Source organism: Silurus aristotelis, assembly GCF_946808225.1.
Source record: "Silurus aristotelis genome assembly, chromosome: 13".
Taxonomy (NCBI): Eukaryota; Metazoa; Chordata; class Actinopteri; order Siluriformes; family Siluridae; genus Silurus; species Silurus aristotelis.
Window position 1 is genome coordinate 4,928,307 of NC_139586.1, and position 27,114 is coordinate 4,955,420.

Here is a 27,114-nt window from a genome sequence, read left to right on the forward strand (position 1 = left end):
AGCCTTTGTTTGCAATTACAGAGGTCAGACGTTTCCTGTAGTTTTTCACCAGGTTTGCACACACTGCAGGAGGGATTTTGGCCCACTCCTCCACACAGATCTTCTCTAGATCAGTCAGGTTTCTGGCCTGTTGCTGAGAAACAAGGAGTTTGAGCTCCCTCCAAAGATTCTCTATTGGGTTTAGGTCTGGAGACTGGCTAGGCCACGCCAGAACCTTGATATGCTTCTTACAGAGCCACTCCTTGGTTATCCTGGCTGTGTGCTTCGGGTCATTGTCATGTTGGAAGACCCAGCCTCGACCCATCTTCAAAGCTCTAACTGAGGGAAGGAGGTTGTTCCTCAAAATCTCACAATACATGGCCCCGGTCATCCTCTCTTTAATACAGTGAAGTCGCCCTGTCCCATGTGCAGAAAAACACCCCCAAAGCATGATGCTACCACCCCCATGCTTCACAGTAGGGATGGTGTTCTTGGAATGGTAGTCATCATTCTTATTCCTCCAAACACGTTTAGTGAAATTATGACCCAAAAGTTCTATTTTGGTCTCATCTGACCACATGACTTTCTCCCATGACTCCTCTGGATCATCCAAATGGTCATTGGCAAACTTAAGATGTGCCTGGACATGTGCTGGTTTAAGCAGGGGAACCTTCCGTGCCATGCATGAGTTCAAACCATGACGTCTTAGTGTATTACCAACAGTAACCTTGGAAACGGTGGTCCCAGCTCTTTTCAGGTCATTGACCAGCTCCTCCTGTGTAGTTCTGGGCTGATTTCTCACCTTCCTTAGGATCATTGAGACCCCACGAGGTGAGATCTTGCATGGAGCCCCAGTCCGAGGGAGATTGACAGTCATGTTTAGCTTCTTCCATTTTCTAATGATTGCTCCAACAGTGGACCTTTTTTCACCAAGCTGCTTGGCAATTTCCCCGTAGCCCTTTCCAGCCTTGTGGAGGTGTACAATTTTTCTCTTAAGTGTCTTTGGACAGCTCTTTGGTCTTGGCCATGTTAGTAGTTGGATTCTTACTGATTGTATGGGGTGGACAGGTGTCTTTATGCAGCTAACGACCTCAAACAGGTGCATCTAATTTAGGATAATAAATGTAGTGGAGGTGGACATTTTAAAGGCAGACTAACAGGTCTTTGAGGGTCAGAATTCTAGCTGATGGACAGGTGTTCAAATACTTATTTGCAGCTGTATCATACAAATAATGAGTTTAAAAATCATATATTGTGATTTTCTGATTTTTTTTTTTAGATTATGTCTCTCACAGTGAACATGCACCTACAATGACAATTTCAGACCCCTACATGATTTCTAAGTGGGAGAACTTGCAAAATAGCAGGGTGTTCAAATACTTATTTTCCTCACTGTATATATATATATATATATATATATATATATATATATATATATATACGTATATGTATACGTATATATATATATATATATATATATATATATATATATATATATATATATATATATATATATATATATATATATATATATATATATATACCTAATATACCCTATACATAATATATAATGCATTTAGCATGCAGTAATTAACATAACAGTATAAAAATGAGTTTTCCCTTTGCAATTTTAATGTCAATGTCCTGCTGCAAACCTGCAAGAAGCTCAAATGTTAATTAGGCTGCACTTACTGGGACTTTCATTGGCCACCTTAACCATGTAGTGTATATATCTTTTCCTCATTAACTAAAACACCAACTAAATGCTCCAGTCATTAAAAAAGTGAAAGTGGGAGCTCAGTGGTTAAGGTTCTTGGACTTCTGTTTGGACGGTTGTGAGTTCTGGCACCACCAAGCTACTCTGCTGAGATCTTCAGCAAGGCTTTTAACCCTCAACTGCTCAGCTGTAACTCTCTCTGGATAAAAGCACCTTCCAAGTGCAACAAAATACCTTTAATCAAAATTTTTCAAAACAGTACATTTATGCTCAATTATAAGATTAATAATAGGATATTTAGATTTAAGTTCAATTATTATTAATTATTATTATTAATTATTATATCATAGTTTTTTTGTATAGCGTTTTTAACAATGGACATTGTCTCAAAGCAGCTTTACACAGATAATGTGGTAATAATAATAAGATTGTTCCTTAATGAGCAAGCCAGTGGCGACTGTGGCAAGGAAAAACTCCCTGGGAGGCATTAGAAAGAAACCATGGGAGGAACCAGACTCAAGCAGGAACCCATCCTCATTTGGGTAGCACAGAATATCCATTTATTACAGATAAACGATGTTGAGGTGTGCAGTGATGGTGATTAAATGCAACCTTCAGTCCTGAGTCAGTGTAGCAGACTGTTGACTTTATGTATAGTCTAAAATCATCCTCAAAACTCCTGTGTTGCTGTAATTTTATGGATCCCCAGGCTGTTAATGTGAAACCATTCTCTTTAAAAAAAAACTTCAAATACAACTGAGAGAACTATTATCAAGCTCTCTGGTTGTTTGTTTATTCTTCCTCTATGTATTGTATCTCTTGTTTTTTGTGCACAGTACATTTCTACTTTTGTGCTCCAGTTCATCACTTCCAGAGATCCATGTGGGTGTCATTCTTCATTATTGCATAGCTACTTAAACCATTGGCAGGCTGGACTCCTTCGGTTTACCCACCACAGTTGTTGGCCATGTTTTGGAACTTTCTAATTGAACACAAGTAAAGGCTTGGGTAACTAAGATGGAGTCAATAAGTAAATGAGCCCTAATAGCTCCAGAAATGTGTCACTACAAATGTTATGGTAGTCAAATCAGCAAAAAATACCATTGATTTTGGAAACTAACACAAAAAGGACAAGTACCTTCCCTAACTCCCTTAGCAAACACAAAAACAAAAATCCAATTTCCAGACTATATATATATATATGGGGTCCTTAACCCTCAGATATGTAAAAGATTTCATTTGCTCTGGATGAACGCCAAATGTTGTAAATGTAAATGCTAAGGTTACAAAACTGACTAATCACTAAGATTATGCTATTGACCTCATGGAAGATGAAGCACCCCCCAGAGAGTCTCAGAAACAAAGGCTGTGGTGGACCACATCACTGAAGCTTAGCATGGATAAAGTAGGGGTCATGTTATCATATCTTCTGGTTCTAATAAAGACTAATGCTGCTGCATTTATTCATCCAACCTAGAAACCTTTGCTAATAAAAGCAAAATACTTTTTCTTTTTGTGTAAAGACATTACTTTTCTTTTCAATCCAATACTTAAGAAATGAAAGCAATATTCTCACAATGAGCTTCAGTTGGGAAACTGGACTGTTTCTTCCTCATGCTCAGATACAAACAAGACAAGATTTTCCTTTATCTTATGGTTATTTAATTCTATTTTTTGTATACATTTTTATTCTACTCTTAAATTTTTATTTGATCTATTTTTATATTTTGATCTTCTCTGACCAGTCTGCAGCCGCTCAGCCCCACACATAGGAAACTGAAAACTTTTTCACCAATTTGTTATACTCTTCTGGGGGATTACACCAGACTTCACTCTCTACATGCATCAGTGAGTCTTGGGTACCCTTGGTTCTACCTTGGACTACTGAACCACTACATTATTTACAAACTGCATTACAATGTGGTACGATAACTGTATTGTCTCAGATGAGAATGCTCTCCAACGGTTGGTGAAAAATGGCCCAACACATCACTACTGTTCAGCTACAATCAATCAGAGACATATACCACAAACGCTGCCTACGAAGGGTGAAAAACTTTATGAACTGTTTACTCCTCTCCCATCTAGGAGACGGTATAGGAGCCTTTGCTGTTGCACTAGCAGACACAGGAACAGTTTCTTTCCCACAGATGTCAGCCCACTGAACTCTATCAATAAATGATGATCTCTACATCCAACTCAGTCAACTTAACACTACTCATATCGACTGGACTGTAAAATCTATATTGTATAAATGTATATTTTAATATTGTACACTTACATTGTTTTTGGTGATGCCTCTTACTGCTTACTGCCTACTGTTGCACATTCTCTTACTGTTGTACAAACTACAACATTCTACCTCAGGTTGCTTTTTTTTCACTGATATGCTCACTTTTCAAATAATACCCTTTTGTGTTTATCATTACATTTGCACCTTATTCAGTATTATTGTAATATATTTTGCACCGTTGCACTCCCATAATATGTTTATTGTATTTATACACATATACAATATATTCGTATATTCACATGCTAAATGTATTTATATACATTGCTGTTTGCATTTCTGGGTAAATGCTAACTGCATTTCATTGGTCCTGTAACATCCCTACAAGACGTTTTATTTTGGAGAAGCACTGACTTAATCGTCTAGCTATCATTTTTATAATTATTTTTTCTTATCAAAATCTTTTTCTGCTCACGTAACTTTAACTTGAGGTGCCATTGTACTGGGATAAGAATTATTAGCTTCACCTATCAGGGTTTGTATTATCACTGATTAGTCATTATAAATGGTATACAAATTCAGTCTGGGAATCCATCCTATGTTAAAATGCATAGTCTGTAAATATCCTATGTTTTCAAAGTAATTTGATTTCAAAATGCTTATTGTATTAATATTATGATATTACACAAAAATACAAAAATCTGAAAATCAGAAGCTTGTCTAAGAAAAATAATCTATTTCACTTGGAAGCTTTTAAATGGTTTATTGCAAATACAGGTTTTGGTAAGAGTGTGTGAAAACACACAGTTCGTTTAAAGTGCGCATGTGCAACATTACTCCTAAGCTCAGTGAAGCTCAGGACATTTCCTCATGGTCACGTGACACTGAGCTCCATTTTCAGTACACTGAGCTGACACTTAAAAACGTGCTTTGAGGGAAGTGTACACTTATAACATCTCAACTTTAATGTAAGTATATATTTTTCCCCTTTACTTTTATCTTATCTTATCTATCTATCTATCTATCTATCTATCTATCTATCTATCTATCTATCTATCTATCTATCTATCTATCTATCTATCTATCTATCTATCTATCTATCTATCTATTTTTAAAGTCAGTGATGGTACATGTCTAATAGTCTTTTATAAAGCAGTTTACTCCAATTTTAATTAAAAAAAACGTGTGTTTCTACATAAATATTATCTTGAGGAAGAATTTAAAACCATTTAATAATTTCTGCATAAATTAATTCAATGGAAATTTTTATGAATCACTTAATTAGGCGTTATCATTTATCTGATCATTGGGCGATGTGTAGAAAACTACGTACTTCCTATTTGTTTGTTTGTTTGTTTTTTTTAGATTATAGACTTTAAAAAACAATGAAGACTTTAAAAGCAAAGTTTCGGAAGACTGAGGTAAGAGAACACTTACTGAATGGCTTCTGTAGCTCTTTCTCAATAAACTTATTTCAGTTTCTCATATACGATATAAATCCTCATTTTCTTCTTTCTTTTATCTTGAAACACACTATGTGATCTTACTTATGAGTCTTACTATTGTTTGAATAAAGCGTCTTACAGATGGCCTCGGGTGCAACCTGATATCCCAACCACTGTTCAATTATTTAAATGGCCATGTTCACACAGATATGCATAGGTCCACTGCAGGCCAGTTTATTAGGTAAACCTGCCATGTATGTGCCCGTGTATGTAATTCCCTTCGTTTGGTTTATGAGCAATCTTCTGCCCTGTCTGCTAGTGCAAAGAGATCACCATCAGATTACTGACCGGATCTTAGTACACAGGGAACCGTCATACTTACATAGTACATTATAGCACTGTAGTATTTGTTGTAGTGGTGCAACAAGAGTTTGAGTTATACTCTGGATTCGACAGAAGAAAGGTTAAATGTTTGGATTTGAAAGAAAACATCTGTTTATTTATCATCAGATACACAAGAGGGACAGAGAGTGGCTATGTTTTGTAATATTAAAAAAGTACTAAGAAAATCTAATTTATTCACTTAATCATATTCATCAATAACATTCAAGGTATTTCATGTTGTGTTGCTGGTGCAGCCTAGGTCTGGCCATCTTCAATTGGCTTTTAACTGTTTGCCAGTGTCCCATTTTTAGAAGTGGCAGGCTGGCTGATAAAGTTATTGTTAGCACATGCTGGAAGCTTCAGGTTTCTGAAATAAAGCTAATAAATAATTAAGAACGTGGCTTGTGGCACTTGCTTTCACTAATTTTTTTCAGAATGTAATCCACAAGACTCTAGGTGCAGGTATTGAAAATTAGGATTTATTTTTTAATTATTGTTATTGAATTATTGTAAACATTCCAACTTTTAATCCATGCACTTTTTTATATTTAACTTATATTTTTATTAAACTTAAACATTTATTTAACTTAAAACAGAGGCCTAAAGTGTACCTGAAAATCATACTTGAGTAAAAGTATACATACTGCAAAACTTACTCCATTACAAGTTAAAATTCACCAGTTCCAATATGACTTGAATAAAAGTTTTAAAGTATCTGATTTGAACAGTACTTCAGTATTTGACTCATGTTGAACATAGGCTCAAAGATGCCTCAATATCAAGACACGTTCGTAAAAAGCCAAAAACAGTTCAAATTGTACACCACAACACTTATTTAACCAAGATAAACACAACAGCCTCTTCAACATGCTAAAATAAAACAAAGATCAGACAAATCAGTCAAAAGACTTTACTCCCCACATGCATCAATGTGCCTTGGCCACCCGTGACCCTGTCCCCGGTTCACCACCGCTCATTCCTTGAACCACTTCTGATAGATACTGACTACAGAGCTGCAGTTTTGGAGATGCTCTGACCCAGTCATCTAGCCGTCACAAGTTAGCCCTTGTCAAACTCACTCAAATCCTTATGCTTGCCCATTTTTTCTGCTTCTAACACATCAACTTGTTCACTTGCAGCCTAATAAATTCCACCCACAAACAGGTGCCATGATAAAAAGATAATCAGTGTTATTCACTTAACCGGGCATAATAATCTAATGTCCTAATGTTATGCCTGGTCAGTGTATACAGTATAGAAAATCTAATGCTGATTCACAATAATAATTCATAATTAATCAAAGATGGCAGATTGGTAGTAGCCAGCAGAAGTCACTCCAGATCCATAATGGTGCTAATTTTATGTTGTAACCTGTCGTATGTTGTCTTATGGATATCAGAGCAACCAATGTCCATGTGTACCATTGCCAAATTCTCCTAAAATGCAGAAGTAACCCCAACAACAGCTACTCCAACCTTGGCTTAGTTCAAGAACCAGGCCTCCGGACCTCAGCGTCACTTGCGGCAGACGGATGGAGGAGGGGGCATCGGAAGCGGTACTTGAGGGAGCAGAAGCTCAAAAAGTGAGCGGGCTGCTCTACAATCCATCCTGCTAGCAAATGTCTGCTCCCTGGACAATAAATTAGTCTATATAAGACTCCAGCAAGCTACTCTTCATGAGTTGTTTTTTTGGAGACGTGGCTGAGCGACAAAGTTCCAAACGTCACCATTCAGTTTTGTGCCTGACACCACTCATTTTGTGCCGACAGAAATGCAGCTTTGTGCAGTAACACTTATAGCAGCAGACTGTGTTTATTTCAACACGGAGTGGTGTAAGAACTCTGCTCTCATTTCATGCAAAGTGCAAACATGCCAAGAGAATCCATAACCACTTAAAGGACGGCAGAGACATCCGGCGCATGTGGCAGGACATCCAGGCGATCAAGAACTACAAGAATACTTTATCTACTTGTGACCGTGATGCCTCCCCCCCAGATGTACTGAATGACTTCTACGCTCGGTTTCAGCTGCAGAACAATGTGTCCTCCTCCCAATGACCACATGCTCTGTTTAACCACGGCTGAAGTGAGAGAAACTTAATGCAGAGTTAACCCATGGAAGTTATTTGGACCAGACAACATTTAGTTAAGCATTCAACACAATCATCTCTCAGCACCTGATTGAGAACCTGAGCCTACTGTGCCTTAACATCTCCCTCTGCAACTGAATCTCAGACTTCCTGACTGGGAGACTTCAGTCCGAATCCAGAACAACATCTCCAGCACCACCACACTGCGGCACTGCAGCATTGGGGCACTGAGGCACTTCAGGGCTGTGTGCTCAGCCCACTGCTATTCACTCTGCTGACTTACAACTGTGTAGCAATGCACAGCTTAAACAACATCATCAAGTTCACTTGACAACCATGGTAGGTCTCATCAGCAAGAACGATGATTCAGCATACAGAGAGGAGGTGGAACAGCTAACAGCCTGGTGTAAAAACAAAAATCTATATCTGAACATTGACAAAACCAAAGAGATTGATGTCGACTTTAGGAGAGCACAGAGTGGCCATTCTCCACTGATTATCAATGGATCCTCCATGGATATCATAAAGAGCACCACATTCCTTGGTGTTTATCTGGCGGGGAAATTCACCTGGTCACTCAACACCACCTTATTTACCAAGAAAGCCCAGCAGTATATTTTCTTCCTGGAAAGCCCATCTCCCTTCCCCAAACCTGACCATGTTCTACAGAGGGACCATTGAGAGCATCCTGAGCAGCTGCATCATTGCCTGGTTTGGGAACTGCACCTACCCTACAGAGGATAGTAAAGACAGCCGACAAGATCATTGGATCATCTCCCCACTATCATGGACATTTATACCACACACTGCATCCGCAAAGCCAGTTGAATTGTGGATGACCCCCTCACACCCCTCACACACACTCTACCATCAGGAAAGAGGTACCCAAGCATTTGGGCCACCACATCCATACTGCCATCAGGCTTCTCAACAGACAGAACTGAACTGAACTCACCCACACACGCACACACACACACACTCAACTGCCACCTTATTATTTTGGTAATGCACCTGCCTTTCACCCAAGTGCTGGTTCTCAGGGCTGCTCTCAGGTGTTGTAAAGGCATTTACATTAAGGAGGTGAAGATTCAGTCTATTGAAATATAAAAATATTGCTGGGTTTCTGTTGAATTAAAGTGTGCCATGTACAGTTTTTCAAGACAAGGTATTGAATGTGTATTAAATTAGGACACTGCATTTACTTTTTAAAATTCCACACAGAACCAGGCTGACCAGACACTGGCCATCGAGTCCACGGGGCTGCTCCAGTCACACAGCCACCAGTGCTAATGTAGTATGCATGGGCTTGGTGGGTAGTGTCAGGGGCTTGGTGGGTAGTGTCGGGGTCTTAAGGGAGGAGATAGCTCGATAGTGTCCCTTCAACCCGAGGCATGGCTCCATAATGTTCGAATAGAACGCCGTGTCTATGGCTAAAGGGGCAGACCGAGAAAGGCTTTGCCCAAGACCCAGACACCTCAGTGTGCATGTCATGGAAAAATGTGAAACCCCGAAGTGGAGGTTGCGATGCCGGGAGCAGAAATCGCTTGCTGATCGAGCTTACTCGGTCAGCAATCGATCCAGCTTCTCAACGGCACGTGTCACAACCTCCATGAAGTCCTCGCTCTCAGGCTTGCACCCTTCTCGAAGAGTGCCCACCGGAAGTAGAGCAATCACATAGACATGCGAGCGCAGTGCGAGCAGTTGGCTCCCTCGAGAACCGACTTAGCATCCTCCGCTCCCAGGCAAGCCACACAAAGGCTGTGTGTATCCCTGTGATGTAGCAGGGGCAGGAAGAAACACAAAACCGGAATGTGTGATTTTTATTTTAACAAACAATTGACAAACATTTAACAAGAAATACATAGAACAAACAGAAACTGGCACTGGCTTCACTCCATGTGCTTTTTTTAGCTTCCTGGTCGTGATGTCACCCCACCGTCCAACCTTTCATTGGACAGATTAAACACGTGATTCAGAGCGTGAGCGTTTCCAAAGCATTGTGACGCAGCTTGAGTTCCTGAAAGGGAGCAGGAAGCAGAATCACTGTAAGTGCTGTTTTGGGTACAGCCAGCTGTCTGCATGATTAATGCTTCAGTTCTGCTTCAGGGGTACTCTAGAATGCTCACAGTAGGCAGTTGTTGGGCTGTGAACTGAGCTTCACCTGACAACAGCTGCAGCAGTTGGAGGGCCTGATTAATCCGGCCAGCCCTTGCTCAGGGGCAAAGACTTCATAGCGGCAAATTTCCTTTACTCCCAAATTGAAGCACAATCCTCTGTGTTGTGATTGTGTCTTGGGTCATTTTGCTTGCTGTAAGATAAAGTTTGTCCCAATTGGACCGAATGCATTTCTCCATAAATTCCGCTCTTATCCAGGCGTCAAATATTCAATATTACAATAATCTCTTTTTTATACATGGAGCACTTCTGAGCCCAGCAGTGATAGCTGGTGGTGCTGACCTTCCGATTTAAAGTTCAACATTGTAACCAGTGAGCTATCACTTCAGACTTAATGTTGCTTGTTTTAATTTGTGTAAATATCAAGAAATAAAATCAGATATTATTTTTAACAGTAAAATTCCTGTTGTGTGTTTTGTGGGTTACCATTGTGCAGGAGAGTAGAGACTGTGTTTAAGTCAAGGACGGACAAAGGCATATTGGAATTATGCTGTATGTTAATTTATTTAAAAGCAGTAACTGTGTAGTTATTAATGCAGTGTGAAGCTCTTGGTTAATTGCACATGAATGTGCGCTGCTGTTATCCGCAAACATTTGACTTAAATTGATGAAAAAAAACATTCTCGGTACTGATATGCTCACATTATTTAAACATTATAAATATTAGTTTATCAACAAATGGCAGTTGGCCAACTGAATAAAATTAGGTAACTTGAGTTTTTAATTTAATAGAATTTTTATACAGTAAAAGTGGATAATGGTAAAGAACTATAAAATTAACAGTAAATTACTGGCAAACGCAGCTGCCAGTATTTTACAGTTAATTTACAGGACAATTTACAGTATACATTTCTATCACTAGGGGTAAATAAATGTTCTTTTAGAGGTACGAACAAGGAAGTACCATAATATTCCAATGTTTAGCAGTACATTGCTGTAACCTGCTATGGTCCAGCTGGGACAAGAAAGCTTTTGTAGTTTTGCAGCTCTTTTAAGTATATTTCTGTACCTTGCTTTTTCTGCACTGTAAAAATTATGGTAAAAAAAAAGGCATGTGTGCTTGCCAGAAAACTGTAATAAATACGGTTAAACTGCTACTTTACATTGTAAGAATTGTCCTGTACATTAACAGTAAAATAATGTCAGCTTGAACTAACTCATCTTGTTTGCAGAAACTAACTGCACTTAAATTGTACTTAATTTGTTTATGAACTTTTGAATAATCTGAGCATAATAATGCTTCAAATGTATTTTATTTAAGTCAATGACAAAAAACAGAATCATACAAAATCATTAAAAGTATCAATTCATGTCAAATCTCTTGTAGATAATGGCATCATACATTCATGTGCAAATGAAATTAGTGAAGAGACCCCTACTGCATCAAACCTACACAGTTACTGTCTTTATATAAAACAACAGGCAGCAAAGCATCATTAGGTCTCTGTCCGTTATTGATTAAACACAGGCTCTACTCTCCTACACAATGGTAACCCACAAAATACGCAAAAGGAATTTGATTGTAAGGTTTTACACTATTTAGCTGTTTTCTTGATTTTACAGTAAACTACTGACAGCAGGGTTGCCAGTAATCTACTGGTTTTTTTTTTGTTTTTTTTTACAGTTGTTTTTTTATTTCACACATTTAAATCCTTTAAGCAGGATTACTGAAGAGAAACACAACTTACAGCCATAGCCAAAGAAAAGAAAAATTAAATATGAAAAATTTAAATAAAACATTAAATCTCTCAAGATCTTAGCAGAGGACGATTAAACAACCCCCAAATCAGCATCCTCAGCATTACTTATTAAAAGCTCTAAATGAGATTTTTAGAGTTTAGGTGTATTTTCATTCAAGTTACCGTAATGGAGATCAGTGTTTACTTTAGTGTTGTAAAGATGAGTGATAAATAAATAAGCAAAACCACCAAACTATAGTTTTTCTTGTACTTTACAAACACAGTAGCAACAGCCAGAGAAAAACTAGTGGTTACAAATAAAGGGTCAAGAGCCCAACTAAAGCAACCACTGATCTCGAAAATGGTGACAGAAATAAAGTCAAACTATATTAAGTGAAGCTGTTAATTCTGTTTTTAGAGGTGTTTAATCATAATTCAGTTGATTTCATCTAATGCTGTAACTGTATGTAGTTTTGTTTCTTGTTCTTTCCTTCAGCAGTATTCATCAGTGTCTGAATTTACTCATTTGTTTTCATTCACTCTGTCAAGTGGACTATACAAGTAAACTAATGTAGGGAATAGTTTTACAAAGCAATAATGAAAGAAGTATTAAGTTGACTTGTATTTACATTAACAGTATTTAAATGTACAGGGGTGAGGGTGAATAATGAACAGAAGGTGCAGTAGGTAATAAGATATGGTACATAAAGTAATATGCAGTATAATTGTGCAAAGATTTTGCAGCGTTAAGACATGTCAGAAGATAACATGCTCAAATAACATGATATAGATATGTACATGTATGACTGCTTGTATGATTCAGTATATACAGAATAAATACGGGTGGAGTGTGCAATACAATGATAACATAAGTTATAGATGGTGCAAAGATGCATAGTGGATAAAGCAGTGCAATGTACACAGAAATTGACAATGCAGTACTGTATTGGTTGAAATTATATGAATAGCTGTTCTGTGTGGCCTTTTTGTATGGACTCTGAAGCATCTGTTGCTTATCTCCTCATATCTACAGGCCGAAATTAGTTACACAGGAGCTTTGAGGATGGATTTGGACTGTAGTTAATGTCAACAGTCTGCTACACTGTCTCAGGACTACAGTTTTCATTTGATCACCATCACTACACACCTCAACATTGTTTATCTGTAATAAATGGATATTTAGTGAAACCCAGATGAGGATGGGTTCCCTCTTGAGTCTGGTACCTCTCAAGGTTTCTTCATTATGCTATTTCAGGGAGTTTATCCTTGCCACAGTTGACACCAGCTCGCTCATTAGGGACAAACTTACACTTATAAAGAACATCTTGTTCATACATTAGCACTACATCTATGTAAAGCTGCTTTAGGACCATGTCCATTATTAAATCCGCAATACAAATAAAACTGTATTGAATTTAATTGAACTGAACCTGTAGCGTCTGCATGATAGGAAAAGAGTGAATAGTCCATGGTTGGGGTGAGAGGTATCATTGATAATGCCCTTTGCAGACAGCTTTCTTGTAAATGTACTTCAAGGTTGGTAACTGAGTGTTGATGATTCGTTGGGCTTTTCACCACCCTCTGAAGGGCTTTATGGTCCGAAGCAGTGCAGTTGCCGTACCACATTAAAGGTTCTCCAGTATCCTGTAGCACAGACAGGGACATTTTAATTCTCCTCAGAAAATGCAGGCACTGCTGTGCCTTTCTGATCAGATAATATAAACAGTCTACTACAATAGCTCAGGACCACAGGTTGCATTTAATTGCCTGTTACTGGTGTCTGTCCACCCAGATGAAGATTGGTTCCCTTTTGAGTCTGGTTCTTCTCAAGGTTTCTTCCTCATGTCATCTCAGGGAGTTTTTCCTTGCTACAGTTGCCACTGGCTCGCTCATTAGGGATAAAATAATAAGGAACAAACGTATACATTATTTTATTAATGCTTTATCACTGTAAAGCTTCAATGATTAATATGGTCTAATAGTGTCTTTAAAAATGTTAGAACAATTTCTGCATTTCTGTCCTAAGAAACCCAAACACACCTGTGCTAAGATTATAATTCTCTCTAGCTAGTTCTCTTTAATGTCTGAATGAACACCACTAATTATAAAGTGTTCTTCATTGGAATATCCACTTCATTCTTTCTGAATTAATGTTTGTGTCTGTGTCTTCATATACAGACTCACAGTGCACAAAGGGAACAAGTTAGGAGGTATATCACTGTCACTATTCATTCTAATTTCAATACTATGTTGAACTATGCATCTAGTCGTATAGAGACATTTTAGAAATCTTCAGTTTGAATAACTTTTAACAGTCCTCTGCCCCCTACAACCCCAACCCTGCCTGGAGGGACCACATCTCACAAGAGAAAAGCACCTCCTCCTCCAAATTCTCCTCAACAGGTATCATAATTAATTCATAGTTTGATTAGTTCATTCAAAGAAGTGTCTAATCAAGGTTAAGATTAAACACAATTATATGTGCATACAGGGTACACAAGTTTCCCCAGACTTGCATCATGAATCTGCCCAGTGCTCGGCACCGGACAACTCTACTTCTCCTCCCACAGATCCCAAGTCTCAACACTTTCCAGACAACCTCGTAAGTGACACTGCTAATGCTGTAACAGGTTAACTTTCTGAAAAGAAGCCAGTACTGTTCAGTCCATAAGGGCAACAAGAGATGATCAACATTTTACAATTTGCTCAATGGGAAAGTAGGCGCACAAGTGGTTCTGTGGCAGGACGTGTTTGAAATAAAAATTTATTCATAGACCCATTCTGCTTCAAAATCTAGCAGGTATCCAAATCTCAAAAAAAGAAATGATTGGCTTTGGTCAACCTTTGGACAAAATTAGTGCATTAGACCTGAATTGCTTGATAAACTAATGACAATTTCAGCCCCATTTAAAAACAGCAGAACCAAGATACCAATTCCAGTGATATCGTAGGTTAAAATACATGTTTAAGGTAATCCTAGACAGATAATTAATAGAAATTGACAACGGCTTTGCAACGCACAAGTCACGTCTTTGCTATGCAAATATCTTATTTGTTGTGCCTTGAAAGGCTTAGCATAAATGTATTAAATGTGAACTGCAATGCCAAGCCAATCTATTGTACATGTTTATTTTTGCATCTTTATGTTGTTTTTTTGGGGTTCATTGAGTGAGGCAGAGGATGAAGAAGTGTTTGAGGAGATTCGCAGGCTTCGGCTAGAAAGAGGACAGCTCCTACAGAAGATTAAGGTTCTGGAGCAGCAACAGAACAGCACAACCACTGCACTGGAGGAGGTAATGTATTAGTTAAGAGGCTTTCACTATCATTACACCAAAAGAAATACATCAACCAGGCATTATTTTATGGCCACCAATCAGGCATAACATTATGACCACCTGCCTAATATTGTGTTGGTCTCCCTTTTGCTGCCAAAACAGTCCTGACAGTTGAGCATTAACATGTGGAGTGCATATTTTGACAGATCAATATAACTGATTTGTTGGCACAAGGGGGACCTATACAATATATAAATTCTCCAATCATTAATATTTTTCGCGCTTTACCCCGAACCACTTTGTGATATGGTTGGTAAACATACAGTACATTACAACTTGGAGTTTTGATTTTCAGTACTTCATAAAATTATTTATTAGTTGTGATCTCTATAATTCCCATTATATCACCCAGTCTTTACTCCTCAGCTACTAACTGAAAACCCAATCCTGGTGAGAATATACCATAATTATTTTATGCAACTGTCATTAACATTCAGTTTTGAGGCGCACCACATGGTATGTGTGTATATCATTGTTTACTGTATTACAGTCCACACACCTAAAATTTCCAATACCTTTTAATACATCATTATTAATTAAACATTGATTGATCATAATTTTTATGCTGCCTGAACCACTAGTGTCTGATATTCTTTCCTGATTACTAACTGGCTTCAGGTTTAGAAAGGGACCTGGAGAGCTCTGGAGCACCTGATCCTCCAACACCTGGGCAGTCCACCAGTGAGTCAAGTTGGTGGTGCTGAACTCATTCAAGTGTTCTGAATGGAAAACAGCTGACAAATTGCTCTAGTGGTTCCATTTGATTTCCTTCTCATGGCTTGCTGTGTCCAGTTTTAGTCAACAATTGCAGGAGTCTTTAAGTCTCAAATACAAGACTAGGAGGTCCCCTTTCTACATCATAGAGTGGAGACCAACATGTTCAAGTACTGCCATTTAGACCACCTCTCTCTGGCAGCTGGGTTTCTATCATGAGGGCCCCACTCACTCCATGACTGACCACAGGCCAAGGAAATGCCATTGAACGTTTCTACATACACCTTGTTATCTAGTAATCCTGATTAACTATTTTCAATGTGGCAAATGGATGCTATAGTTTCTGATATTAGGTTAGCATACAGTATGTATTGCTAAAGCTATAATACGCTTTGTTTTGGGAACGTTAATATGGGAGTTTGCGAGAGTTTGTAGTGGCAGGACCTTGAAGTTATTTCTCTGTCTGGTCTGTCTTCTGTCCCTCAGTTGAGCTCGCTGAGACAGTGCTTGAGAGAGACAGAGGCAGAACGTGATTGTCTGGAAGTAGTGCTGAAGGAACTGGGAGGTGTTCGGCTGAGCAGTACAACCTGCAGCATCAATTCGACTATGGATGATATGCTGGACTTCCCTGGTGAGTGCTGCTTTCTTTATCGAGTAAGCTTAATATAAAAAAAAAAAAGAATCATATTGATCAGGTACATAAGAAAATAATAGATATGTTAAAAATTATTTGCTGTGAATATGCTAATTTCTGCAATTAATGTGAAGTACTGTGATCTGGTTGATGTTTTGTGTTAATCTGTATGCCTACAGGAACAAATAGGCTGTTGTCTAAGCAGTCACAGTGCACAGACGTGGATGCGCCTCCTGCCCAACCTGAGAGCTCAGCATGGGAGCAAGTAAACAGTGTGGAGCAGCTCTGCAGGCAGGTGGAGGAGCTGACTGCACAGAATGCTGAACTGGTTCTCAAAGTGCAGGTGTAGTGTCAAATGTGGAATACCTGTGATATTAGAGGTTTTTAGACACAACACATATTTTCTATATCAAAATTACTAGCTGTATGTAAATGGGCAAAAAAGCTTCCTGGTCAGATTTGCAGATTAGGAACCTTTCAGGATTTGGATTTGGACATTAAATCACACTCAATGTATTTTTGATACATTTTTTAAAATTCTATTTAATTTATTTGTGTAGCAAGCAAAAGCAGATTCGTGGAATTAAAAAAATGCATATATAAATTTTAGCATCTTAAATTATTAGTTTTATTCCCGAATGAGAAAGGCAGTGGTGACAGTAGCAAGAGATGAGAAAGAAATATCCTTGAGAGGAACCAGACTGCAGAACTGTTCATGGCAGTTGTAGCCCTTAGCCATTGTTTAGTTTATATTAGTTTGTCCTGTTTTATTGATATAAAGCTCGGTCTTCATGGTTTTTGAGTTTTATATGTAGGTCTGAAAGCTAGGCATTCACTTCAACTTGGGTTTCACGTGTAGCCTACTGGTACAAATATGAATTTATAAAGTAATTTGTATTTTAACATAAAGTCAGAGTGGTTTAAATATAAAAGTATGTCAAGGTTACCATTCCAGGTGTTTTCTTCCTTTCATCGTGTTCTTTTTCTTTCCTTTATTCTTTCTTTGGCTCTGACAATTCCTCCAGCTACTTGAGATATTTTTACTTAGCTTTATTTCCTCCAAATCTAGATTAAACCAGTAGTCTGATTTAAACTCTACAAGCTAAAAGATATATGAATGCTGTATTGCAACATGCAGCTCTGATCAAACAGGCAGCAAGCCAATGACTCAAACACTGATTGATATCTATTCAAATTATTATGAGCCCAAAACCTTCTTTTCAACTACTTACCACCAAGCAGCAAAATACCCTGGTAGTAATTTGTTTTGATTGCTGCTTGGTGGTATCTACTTAGCAAGAACATACAGTTCAGCATCAATTTAACAGCAAGCAGAACATATTGAGATGATGGAAGAAACTCATAACTTTAACTTGCCACAATACCTGTGGCCTTACTTGCACACTTTTTTTGAAGTAGTTAAAAATAAGGTTTTGGGCTCAAAATCTACATTTATTTGCGGCATTTAGCAGAAGCCCTTATCCAGAGCGACGTACATACAGTAAGTGCTTTGAGTCTCTACCAATGAATAAATCTACACTGGTATGCAAGATTACAAACTTTATATACTGTAAATATAACTCTTGAATTCTACAAAGCAAACTTGGAAAGTGCTAATTTAAGTGTTTAAGTAAGAGGTAAGTCTTAATAAGGCTTGAAGATAGTCAGGGACTCCGCTGAACGGGCATCTAGGGGAATATTTTTCCACCAACTTAGTGCCAGAACAGAGAAGAGCCTTAAAGTATACTCACCTTTCATTCTGAGAGAAGGTGGTACCAGTGGTTTCATAACCACCATAACCAGGTGGTTCCATAATAATTTTAATAGATATCAATCAGTGTTTGACTTATTAATATCCTTAACAGATCTGTGTGCTAAGAGTCACATTAGAGTCTTTTCACATAAACTGAGTTGATTAAGCAGAGAGTCTTGTAACAAAAATGATAATAGGAACATTATAGCCATAATAAATCAGTGCTCTGGATACTTAAGTACGTTTAAAGGAAAATACTTTTATTTAGTTTAAAGGGAGCACTTTTAGTTTCATTGGAGTCATATTTTACTCAAAGTATCTCTACTTTAACTCATGGTTTTGCACTTCATCCAACAGTGTATACATTCCCTCTTTCTATTTTTTTTGTTTTTTTACATGCCGATGTGCTCGGCAGATGTTGGAGATGTTTGAAAAGGATGACACAGACTTTCAAGGCTCTGGCCTCGACTTTGTGCCCGTGACTCTCTACGACTCCTTAAAGAAAGAGTTTGAAAAGCTGCAAGAGCAATTTTCCAGAGTTTTGAAAAGTTCCAGCAGTGCAGAAGACCATGGGTAATGTTATCTCTGGTTCCTGCATTTTAATTAAGTGATTTGTGTTCATTTATGGTTAAAAGTGTAATAATGTTTCTCTAACTTTTAATAAAACAGTTTGAATCTCATTCTCAGGGCTGAGAACAATCCTGAAAAGATGGAGTCCAATGAGGAGGGTTTAGCTAAAGAAATTAAAAAGAAGGAGGAGATTCAGGAAAACCTAGAGCAACAGCTAGCCTGTGCACACGCTGAGTTGGAGGAGCTGAAAATAGAGATGCAAATGAGAATTAGCCAGGCGAGCTCTGAAGAGAATGGATGCTCAGACATGCAGAAGTTGACGAGCCGGGTGCAGGAACTGGAGGCAGAACTGGCAAGCAAAGAGCTGGAGTGGAAGGAGGGACTGAATGAAAGTGACAAAATCGAGCAGTTGAAACAAAAGGTGGAAGAGCTGGAGGAATCACTGAAAGTTAAGGAGAAAGAGGCAGAGGATATGATTGAGGCAGTGGAGATGTTTAAAAAACGAATAAAGGAGCTAGAGGCTGCACCGGAGCAGGGCACTGGTACAAGATGTTTAGAAGATGCCAAAGAAACACTGAATATATTACAGATGCGTGTAGTAGAGCTGGAAGCTGAACTATGTAAGAGTGTTCCTCGTGAGCAGCTAGAGGAGGTGCAGGTCACTTTTGGCCTCCAGCTAGAGCAGTTAGCTCGAGAGCGTTCTGAGATTGCCCTTCAATTCAATCAAGCTATGCTGGATCTGGAAAGACTTTGCCCTCCAAATCACACCAATAGAGATGACAGTGATGACAATAACAATGATGAAGAGCAGTCTGAGATCTACCAGTTAACCAGTGCTTTGGGTAATAAATGCATTTACTGTTTCACAAATCAGTCAAAAATCCCACCTTGAAGCTAGCTAAAAAAAATTCTTTTTTCTTTTCTCTTCAGAGTTGCATGGTGGAAGGATTTTGACGGCGGTTCAGGAAGAGCTGGAGGTGAATTACCAGACAGAAGGGGCACAGGATGACTTGCCTGCTGAGGAAGAGAACCGCATTCAAGATGGGTCTGAGATGAAGGATTCAATATCATTAGTCAAACACCAGGAGGCACTGTCTGCAATAGCACAACAACTAGCTGATACGGAGAGTAAACTGCAGGCTGAGAGGGCACTTTGTGAACATGCCCATGCTGAACTGGCCAGACTGAAAAGTGAGCTGCAGGATGCCCAACATGGCATGATCACCAAGGAGGAACATGAAAAGATCAGGGTGAGTTGAGATTACACTGCTCAAAAACCTCCCATAATCAATAGTGCACAGTTTTACTCAAAATATATTTTTCTGAAGCACTCTCAACGTTTTGTGTATTTCTTGTGTATTTTGTGTACACGCACCCAATTGGTTATCGAGCTAAATAGGAAGTAGTAGCTTAGTGCTTAAAGCTCTGTGTTACTCGTGGGCCCTTAAGCAAGGCCCTTAACCTACTGTGCTCCAGGGGCACTGTACATTGCTGGGAAATGCGAAGAAAAAATTTAATTGTGCTGAAATGTACACGTGACAAGTAAAAAAGCATCTTTACGAAATAAAAATATGAAAGGATTCATTGTTCATAGAAACGTTTGGCAAACTTTTATAAAGTAGCCTACTCATACTCCCGAGTGTGTTAAATGTCTGCATAAGAATATAAAACTCAAACGATTGACATTAAATCAAATCATTTGGAGGGAGTGCATAACTTTTATCACCCCAGGTTTACTCACCAGGGATAAATACACATAATTCACTTATATTTCAACTTTTTGTTCTATAATTCTTAAATTCTTTACAGCTGCTTTGAGACAAGAGCCACTGTGAAAATCACTATAGAAATAAACGTGAACGTGAACTTGAACTGTGATATTTTTTAAAATATACTGTTACTGATATCGTTTTTCGCAGCATTTTGTAGATGCCCATATCCAGGGTGAGATAAAAACAAATATTTATGATAGTCTTTAGGGAATAAGTGTCACCGATGGTGATGAGTCATTCAAGAACATCTTGATATGACTCAGAAGAATGAGTGATTTGTTCATTTTCTACTGGATGCATCGTGAAATCTCAGGAGGTTTTGTACAGGAAACAGAATTGAGCTGTTCATCTCATGAGTCCTCTGGTCCAAGTCGTTTGTTCTTTTGTCACTTGACTCCTTCCCCATGATCAATGTTATCAGCGATCTTCTTCTTCTTTTTTCGGCTTCTTAAATTTGGGGTCGCCACAGCGGATCCATCCATCTCCATACCCCTCTGTCCTCTACATCTGCGTCTTTCCTGGCGGCTCCATCCTCAGCATTCTCCTACTGATATACCCCATGTCCATCCTTTGCACATGTTCAAACAATCTCAATCGCGCCTCCTTCACCTTGTCTTCAACACATCCTACAACATCGCAGGTCTTACAGTCCTATAAACTTCCTCTTTCACTCTTACAGATACTCTTCTATCACAAATCACTCCTGCTATCACTCTTCTCCACCCACTCCACCCTGCCTGCACTCTTTTCTTCACTTCCCTAACACACTCTCCGTTACTTTGCACTGTTGACCCCAGGTACCTGAACTCCTCCACCTTTTCCACCTCTTTTCCCTGCAACCGCACCACTCCACTGCCCACCCTCTCATTCACACACATGTGCTCTGTCTTACTCCTACTGACTTTCATTCCCCCTCTCTCCAGCGCGTACCTCCACCTCTCCAGGCTCTTCTCCACCTGCTCCCTACTCTCACCACAAATCACAATATCATCCGCAAACATCATAGTCATACAAGAGCCTGGAGAGGTGAAGGTATGCACTGGAGAGAAGGGGTGGAGAAGAGTGATAGCAGGAGTGATTCGTGATAGAAGGGTATCTGCAAGAATAAAAGGGAAAGTTTATAGGACTGTGGTGAGACCTGTTATGCTGTATGGTTTAGAGACAGTGGCATCGAGTAAAAGGTGGAGCTGGAGGTAGCAGAGCTGAAGATGTTGAGGTTTTCGTTGGGAGTGACGATGATGGACAGGATTAGAAATGAGTTTCTTAGAGGGACAGCGCATGTAGGAAGTTTAGGAGACACGGTGAGGAAGTAGAGATTAAGATGCTTTGGACATGTGCAGAGGAGGGACATGAGGTATATCAGTAGGAGAATGCTGAGGATGGAGCCACCAGGAAGGAGGAAAAAGTGCAAGGAGTAGGTTTATGGATGTGGTGAGGGAAAACATGCAGGTAGTTGGTTTGAAAGAGGCAGATGTAGAGAACAGGGGGTATGGAGACGTATGATTTGCTGTGGCGACCCCTAATGGGAGAAGCCGAAAGAAGAAGAAGAAGATAATACAATTTGCATTTACTTGAACTTGGAAACCCAAACCTGTTCCCGTATGGCAATACCCCTGTGTACGAAGCGAACTTCATGAAGATATAGTTTACATGGTTTGTAAAAGAAAGATTTTGAGTGGCCTGCTATAGAGCTCTGATCTCATCCCTACTGAACACCATTGGTATGAATTGGAACACTGACTGCACCCCAAGTCTCTTCACCTACATCAGTACCAGTGGCATTACAAACAACCTTGTGGCTGATAAACACAAATTTCCACAAGCGCACTCCAAATTCTAAAGGATTGGGAAGTAAATTGGGACTTAATGTGGAATGACCACTTATGACTTTTGACCAGGTGTCTGCAACCCTTTGGCAGTGTAGTGTAAATCTGTTTTGCCTTCTGGCATGTCTGCTAACATTGAACAACATTTATGAGAATTGTTTAAATTTACTGCATTTGGCAATCACCCTTATCCATACCTCCTTCCAGTCATCTTTTTTATACTGTTAAGAACAGTGACCAGACATAACATTATGACATTATAACATTTTGCCCAGTGAAGTGGGTGGCATTTATTAGGCAGCACGTGAAAATTTGTTCTCAAAGTTGATGTGTTAGAAGCAGGAAAAAAAGGGCAAGGGTAAAGATTTGAGATTGACGAATTGTGATGGCTGGATGACTGGTTCAGATCATCTCCAAAACTGCAGCTCTTGTTGGGCGGGGGCAAGGGGTTCCAGTGTTGTCTGATCAAACAGCCGAGCTACTGCAGCTCAAATTGCTGAAGAAGTTAAGATGTTAATGTTCGATGGGTCATGAACGGTTGGGCAGCAAAAGAGGGACCAACATGATATTAGGCAGGTGGTCATAATATTATGCCTGATAGGTGGCTTAAAAGTTATGCCTATTAGGTTTGCCAGAAATGTTTGGTTTGTCAGACTCACACACTCATTTAAACACTATTCTAGATGAAGAATAGAAGGTGTTCAGAATGATATGATGAAGCTGTATATTTGAGCATGTTCTCTTGTCTAGGTGGAGCTGCAGAATACCCTACAGAAGAGCCAGAGTGCTTTAGCAGTAGCCCATGAGTCACTGGATGTTAAGGAGCTCGAGCTGAAGGAGTTGCAGTCTCAGAAAGCTGTAGAGATGGATATGGTATCTAAAGAGGACCATGAAGCCCAGCGGCTCTCACTTCAGGCCGAGATCAACGCGCTGACTGCCTGCCTGGCTGACCTTACACGCAAGCATGAGAAAACCTGCACTGAGGTGTGTGTGTGTGTGTGTGTGTAAAACTTTCCATGTGAAATGTTATATGCACATAAACAGCCCCAATTTCCAGCTGGTATGTTTATGTGCTTGCATTCTTTATTTCAGTTTGTAAATGGGGTTGTGAGTAATATAGACAAATAGAACTGTAGTTCAAACTCACACTTATGTAAAGGCTTTATTTCCATTTTCTCCCACATTCCTGTTTATCTTTTCTTTTTCTCCTGTCTCACCCTGCTACAGGTGTTTCAGGTACAAAGGGAAGCTCTCTTCAATAAGAGTGAGCGTCAGGTGGCCGAGGCACAGCTGCTTGCAGTCCAGCAGCAGCTAGCAGACCTACAGTCTGAGTCCAGCCACATACAGCAACTGCACCAAGACATTCAAGACTCGAAGGGACTTATCAAGGAGAAAGACCACAAAGTGAGTGTACATCTCCTCTAGTTAAGTAATGCAGACATTGCTTTGCTATATCACAAAATAGTAGCAAAGAGTTGTTATAGCATGAGAAAATCACAAATGTGACAGGGTTTGTGGCTTTTGATAGTTCCATGTCTTGACTTGAATTTGCATTAAACATTAATACTAGGTCTTTAAGAAGGTGGGGTCATTATTCGAATAATTTCTTTAAACCTACTCCATTTCTGCCCATGTTCATAAATCTCCACCCCAAGGTGTAGACTTCCACTACAGTCACACTAACTACGATTAGCATAGTATTAACGTCACCATGATTTCTGCATTCTCTTCTCAGTTGAAAGCGAGGCTGCTTAACCTGTTGGATTATTGTCTTTCATTTCATTAAATGTTTTTTCATCACACTCTCTTTTGTTCTGCTTTCTCTACTCCCTTCCAGGCATATCCTAGTTTCTTGTGTTCTGCCCCCAGTGATCTTCTCCAAGTGTTTCTGGGTCTTTCACAGCTTCATTTCTTCTAGAGGTTTCATTTTAGTGCTTGTTTCAATCCACTTATGTCCTGTTTTTTTTCTTTCATTTTTAATGCTGCTCAGCCAATTACAGGCTGGAGTACGAGGCACTGAATGAAATTTATTTTCATTGCTATTTGAGAGTATAATGGTTTCAGTTGTTTTCTGTCATACATTTTTTAGCTTTCATTTAATGCTATTAGTACCATAATCAAATTTTGGTTTTGTCCACTGGACAAGTGCACTCTGCAATTCCAGAAGTGCCGACAGTGTCATGTGTTTGTAGATCACAGAGTTGTCTAAGGACGTGTTCCGATTGAAGGAGGCTCTAGGAGCTCTGACTCCACCAATGGGTTTATCTGCTTCAACTACCTCCTCTGGAATACCAGGACAACAACTGGCATTACAGAACAGAGTATCTGCCCTGACTCAGCAACTCCAGGTGGGAATATCTCTTGAATTACAATTTCCAGGACTTGAATTGTGGTGTTTACATTAAAAAGTCTGGTCCACCACACCGATCTGAAATTATAGCACATGTATTATAAGGTGAAATGTATTTCCATCCAAGTATAACTAAATTAAAGATTGATTACATTATGTGTTCCTTTTTCCTGTTCAGGGTGAATCCAAAGCCTATCCTAGACATGCATTTTAGACAACCTAGACATCCTAGACTAGATATGCATCCTGTTTTATACATATGAACAACTTAGCGTGCCTTAAACTTGGTGTCATGATCCATGAAAGTGAGAGGAAACTGAAGCACCCAGAGGAAACCACAGAGACATTAATCCAAGCTTAGAATCAAACCAGGGACACTGAAACTGTGTGGGAGTAACTTCACTGCTACAATGCCAACCATGAAATGTAAGAGTGCAACTCTAATCAAGAAAAACTTCTATTCTCTTGTCAGGACTGGGAACGCAAGCACAAATCAGTGGTGGCCACGTATCGTTCTCACCTCTTAGCTGCAGTACAAGTATGTAATACACACATTTTCAATGTTTGGTTAAAAATTACCTGAGTAGTGAATATAATGCACACACTCACTTTAAGTTTATGTAATAAATACATATTTCCATATTACAAAAGAACAGTAGTTCCTATTAAGCTTATTTACTAAAGCTGTATGTTTGTGTTTTACTGCTCACAGGGTCGCATGGACGAAGAAGTGCAGGCTCTTTTGTACCAAATCCTCAGAATGACCCAAAATAACCCAAATCATTAAAAACTTTTACATTTGTTTCCTTAAACCCACATTCATATTTAGTGTCTGTCTAAAGTTTGGGAACATCTAGACTTTTATTGTTTTTAAAAGACATGTTTCATTTTGTTTGTATGCAACATTTTGACCAAACAAACATATAAATGTACAGATGTTCAGAATTTTTTTCATAAAAAAATCCTCCCTTAGCAGTAAAAACAGCGTTATACACTCTAATATTCTGAACAGCTTCTCCAAACATTCAGTTGAAATACATTTCTGTGCCTCTTGGACAACTTGCCAAAGGTGTTCTTCACTAGTTGGAGATTTCATTCTGATCTTGTGAACAATTTCATCCCAGTGCAGTTCAGTAGGATTTATGACGGGTGACTGGGCAGGCCATTTTATGATAGATAACATTTCAACCGACTGTTTGCTCTCTAAATAATTCTTACAGAGCTTGACTTCGGGTCATTGTCTTGTTCTTTGGTGAGGTCGGTTCAAATTAGCTGCAGGTCAGATAAAATTGCATTGTACTGAAGTATAGAATGGTAGCCATGTTGGTTCAGGATTTAATCCTTGATAAAGCATGATGGTAATATTGTGCATATCAGTTAACACAGAGGGCTTAATGAGGACAGGATGTAATGTTCCATGGTCACAAAAGGTTCTGAAGGCCAATATGTAGCTCTTGCTATAGGCAAGTATGGCAGTGATTCCAGGGGGTGGCACTTTATATAGGCACACCTGAAATCAATATGTGCACCTTTACCAACTGGCCAATTAAATAATTTATTTGTTGCTGCCTGTCATTTATTCCTGCCACTTTTCCTTAACATGTTACAGAACAGTAAATCATCAGAATAATAAAAAAATAAGCATAGGCTATAGGTATAACATATAAATATCAAGTCAACAAGGGATAGGCAAAGAATAACATTCAACTCATTAGTTAGAATGAAGACTTTTCCCACAAGAAATTATTTCTGCATATAGAAGGTCAACATATTTTCTGTCCAAATTAAATTTGAATAGCACTATGGAAGTTGCCCCAATGCAGCTTTACAGAAATAAATAGATAATGAAGAAATACATTTGTCCCTAAAGGTTTTTCCCTAATGGGCGAACAGTGGTGAGGGTGGTGAGGAAAAACCCCCTGAGATGGTGTGAGGAAGAAACTTAGAGAGGAACGAGACTAAATAGGAAACCTGTCCTTAAATGTCAATTTATAATGAAAACCTTCCCAATAAGTGATAAATTATTTGTTAGGATTTCATTAGTGTGAAAGAATTGCTTTGAAATATGGGAAATCAAACTCTTTACAATTTACAGTCAATAAGGATTTATACGTCTCATAGACACATAGACAACACATTTTAAAAATTTATTTAATTGCGAATTTGAACTCTTTTAAACAGTAATTTATAGCTAATAATTTCTATAAACTCAGCAGAGAAGCGATTTAACCCTGTTAAAACCATTTCAATTGTTCAATCGTTGTTTTTTTATATTCCACAATTCTGTTCCAATTAATTTTTTATACAAATATTTCATGTACATAAATCAATTACAGCTAAAATATTTTGATCTGTTAAATAGATTCAAGAAAGCAGCATGTCCTGCTCAGTGCTTTGTAGGTTCAGTATTTATGTTTGTTGGAGTGCTCTGTCCCAGTATCCAGAAATTATTTTCTGTCCCTG

The 27,114-nt window shown here is 38.7% G+C and overlaps 2 protein-coding genes across 4 annotated transcripts in view; one reads left to right on the forward strand and one right to left on the reverse strand.

Moving 5' to 3' along the window:
- Positions 1 to 25,001, reverse strand: part of fkbp8 (FKBP prolyl isomerase 8) — an 80,223-nt gene extending 55,222 nt beyond the window's left edge. The window contains exon 1 of the mRNA XM_083558186.1: positions 24,997 to 25,001. The gene's annotated coding sequence lies outside the window, so the exon portion shown is untranslated. The remainder of the gene's footprint in view (positions 1 to 24,996) is intronic.
- On the forward strand, positions 4,712 to 26,779 carry ankrd24 (ankyrin repeat domain 24). Of its 3 annotated transcripts, none has more exons than XM_083558145.1 (16): positions 4,712 to 4,894; positions 5,292 to 5,347; positions 13,876 to 13,907; positions 14,013 to 14,100; positions 14,189 to 14,299; positions 14,871 to 14,990; positions 16,233 to 16,377; positions 16,560 to 16,723; positions 18,549 to 18,706; positions 18,821 to 19,545; positions 19,634 to 19,953; positions 23,052 to 23,285; positions 23,529 to 23,705; positions 24,494 to 24,649; positions 25,124 to 25,189; positions 25,364 to 26,779. In XM_083558145.1, the coding sequence occupies exons 2-16, from the start codon at positions 5,312 to 5,314 to the stop codon at positions 25,436 to 25,438; spliced, it is 2,607 nt and encodes an 868-aa protein (XP_083414271.1). In that variant the 5' UTR covers positions 4,712 to 4,894; positions 5,292 to 5,311; the 3' UTR covers positions 25,439 to 26,779. The 3 variants fall into 3 exon arrangements, with proteins under 3 accessions (XP_083414271.1, XP_083414272.1, XP_083414273.1); XM_083558146.1 differs by having other exon boundaries at positions 23,148 to 23,285; XM_083558147.1 differs by lacking the exons at positions 25,124 to 25,189; positions 25,364 to 26,779 and adding an exon at positions 24,139 to 24,221 and having other exon boundaries at positions 24,494 to 24,603.
- Positions 26,780 to 27,114: the final 335 nt, after the last annotated feature.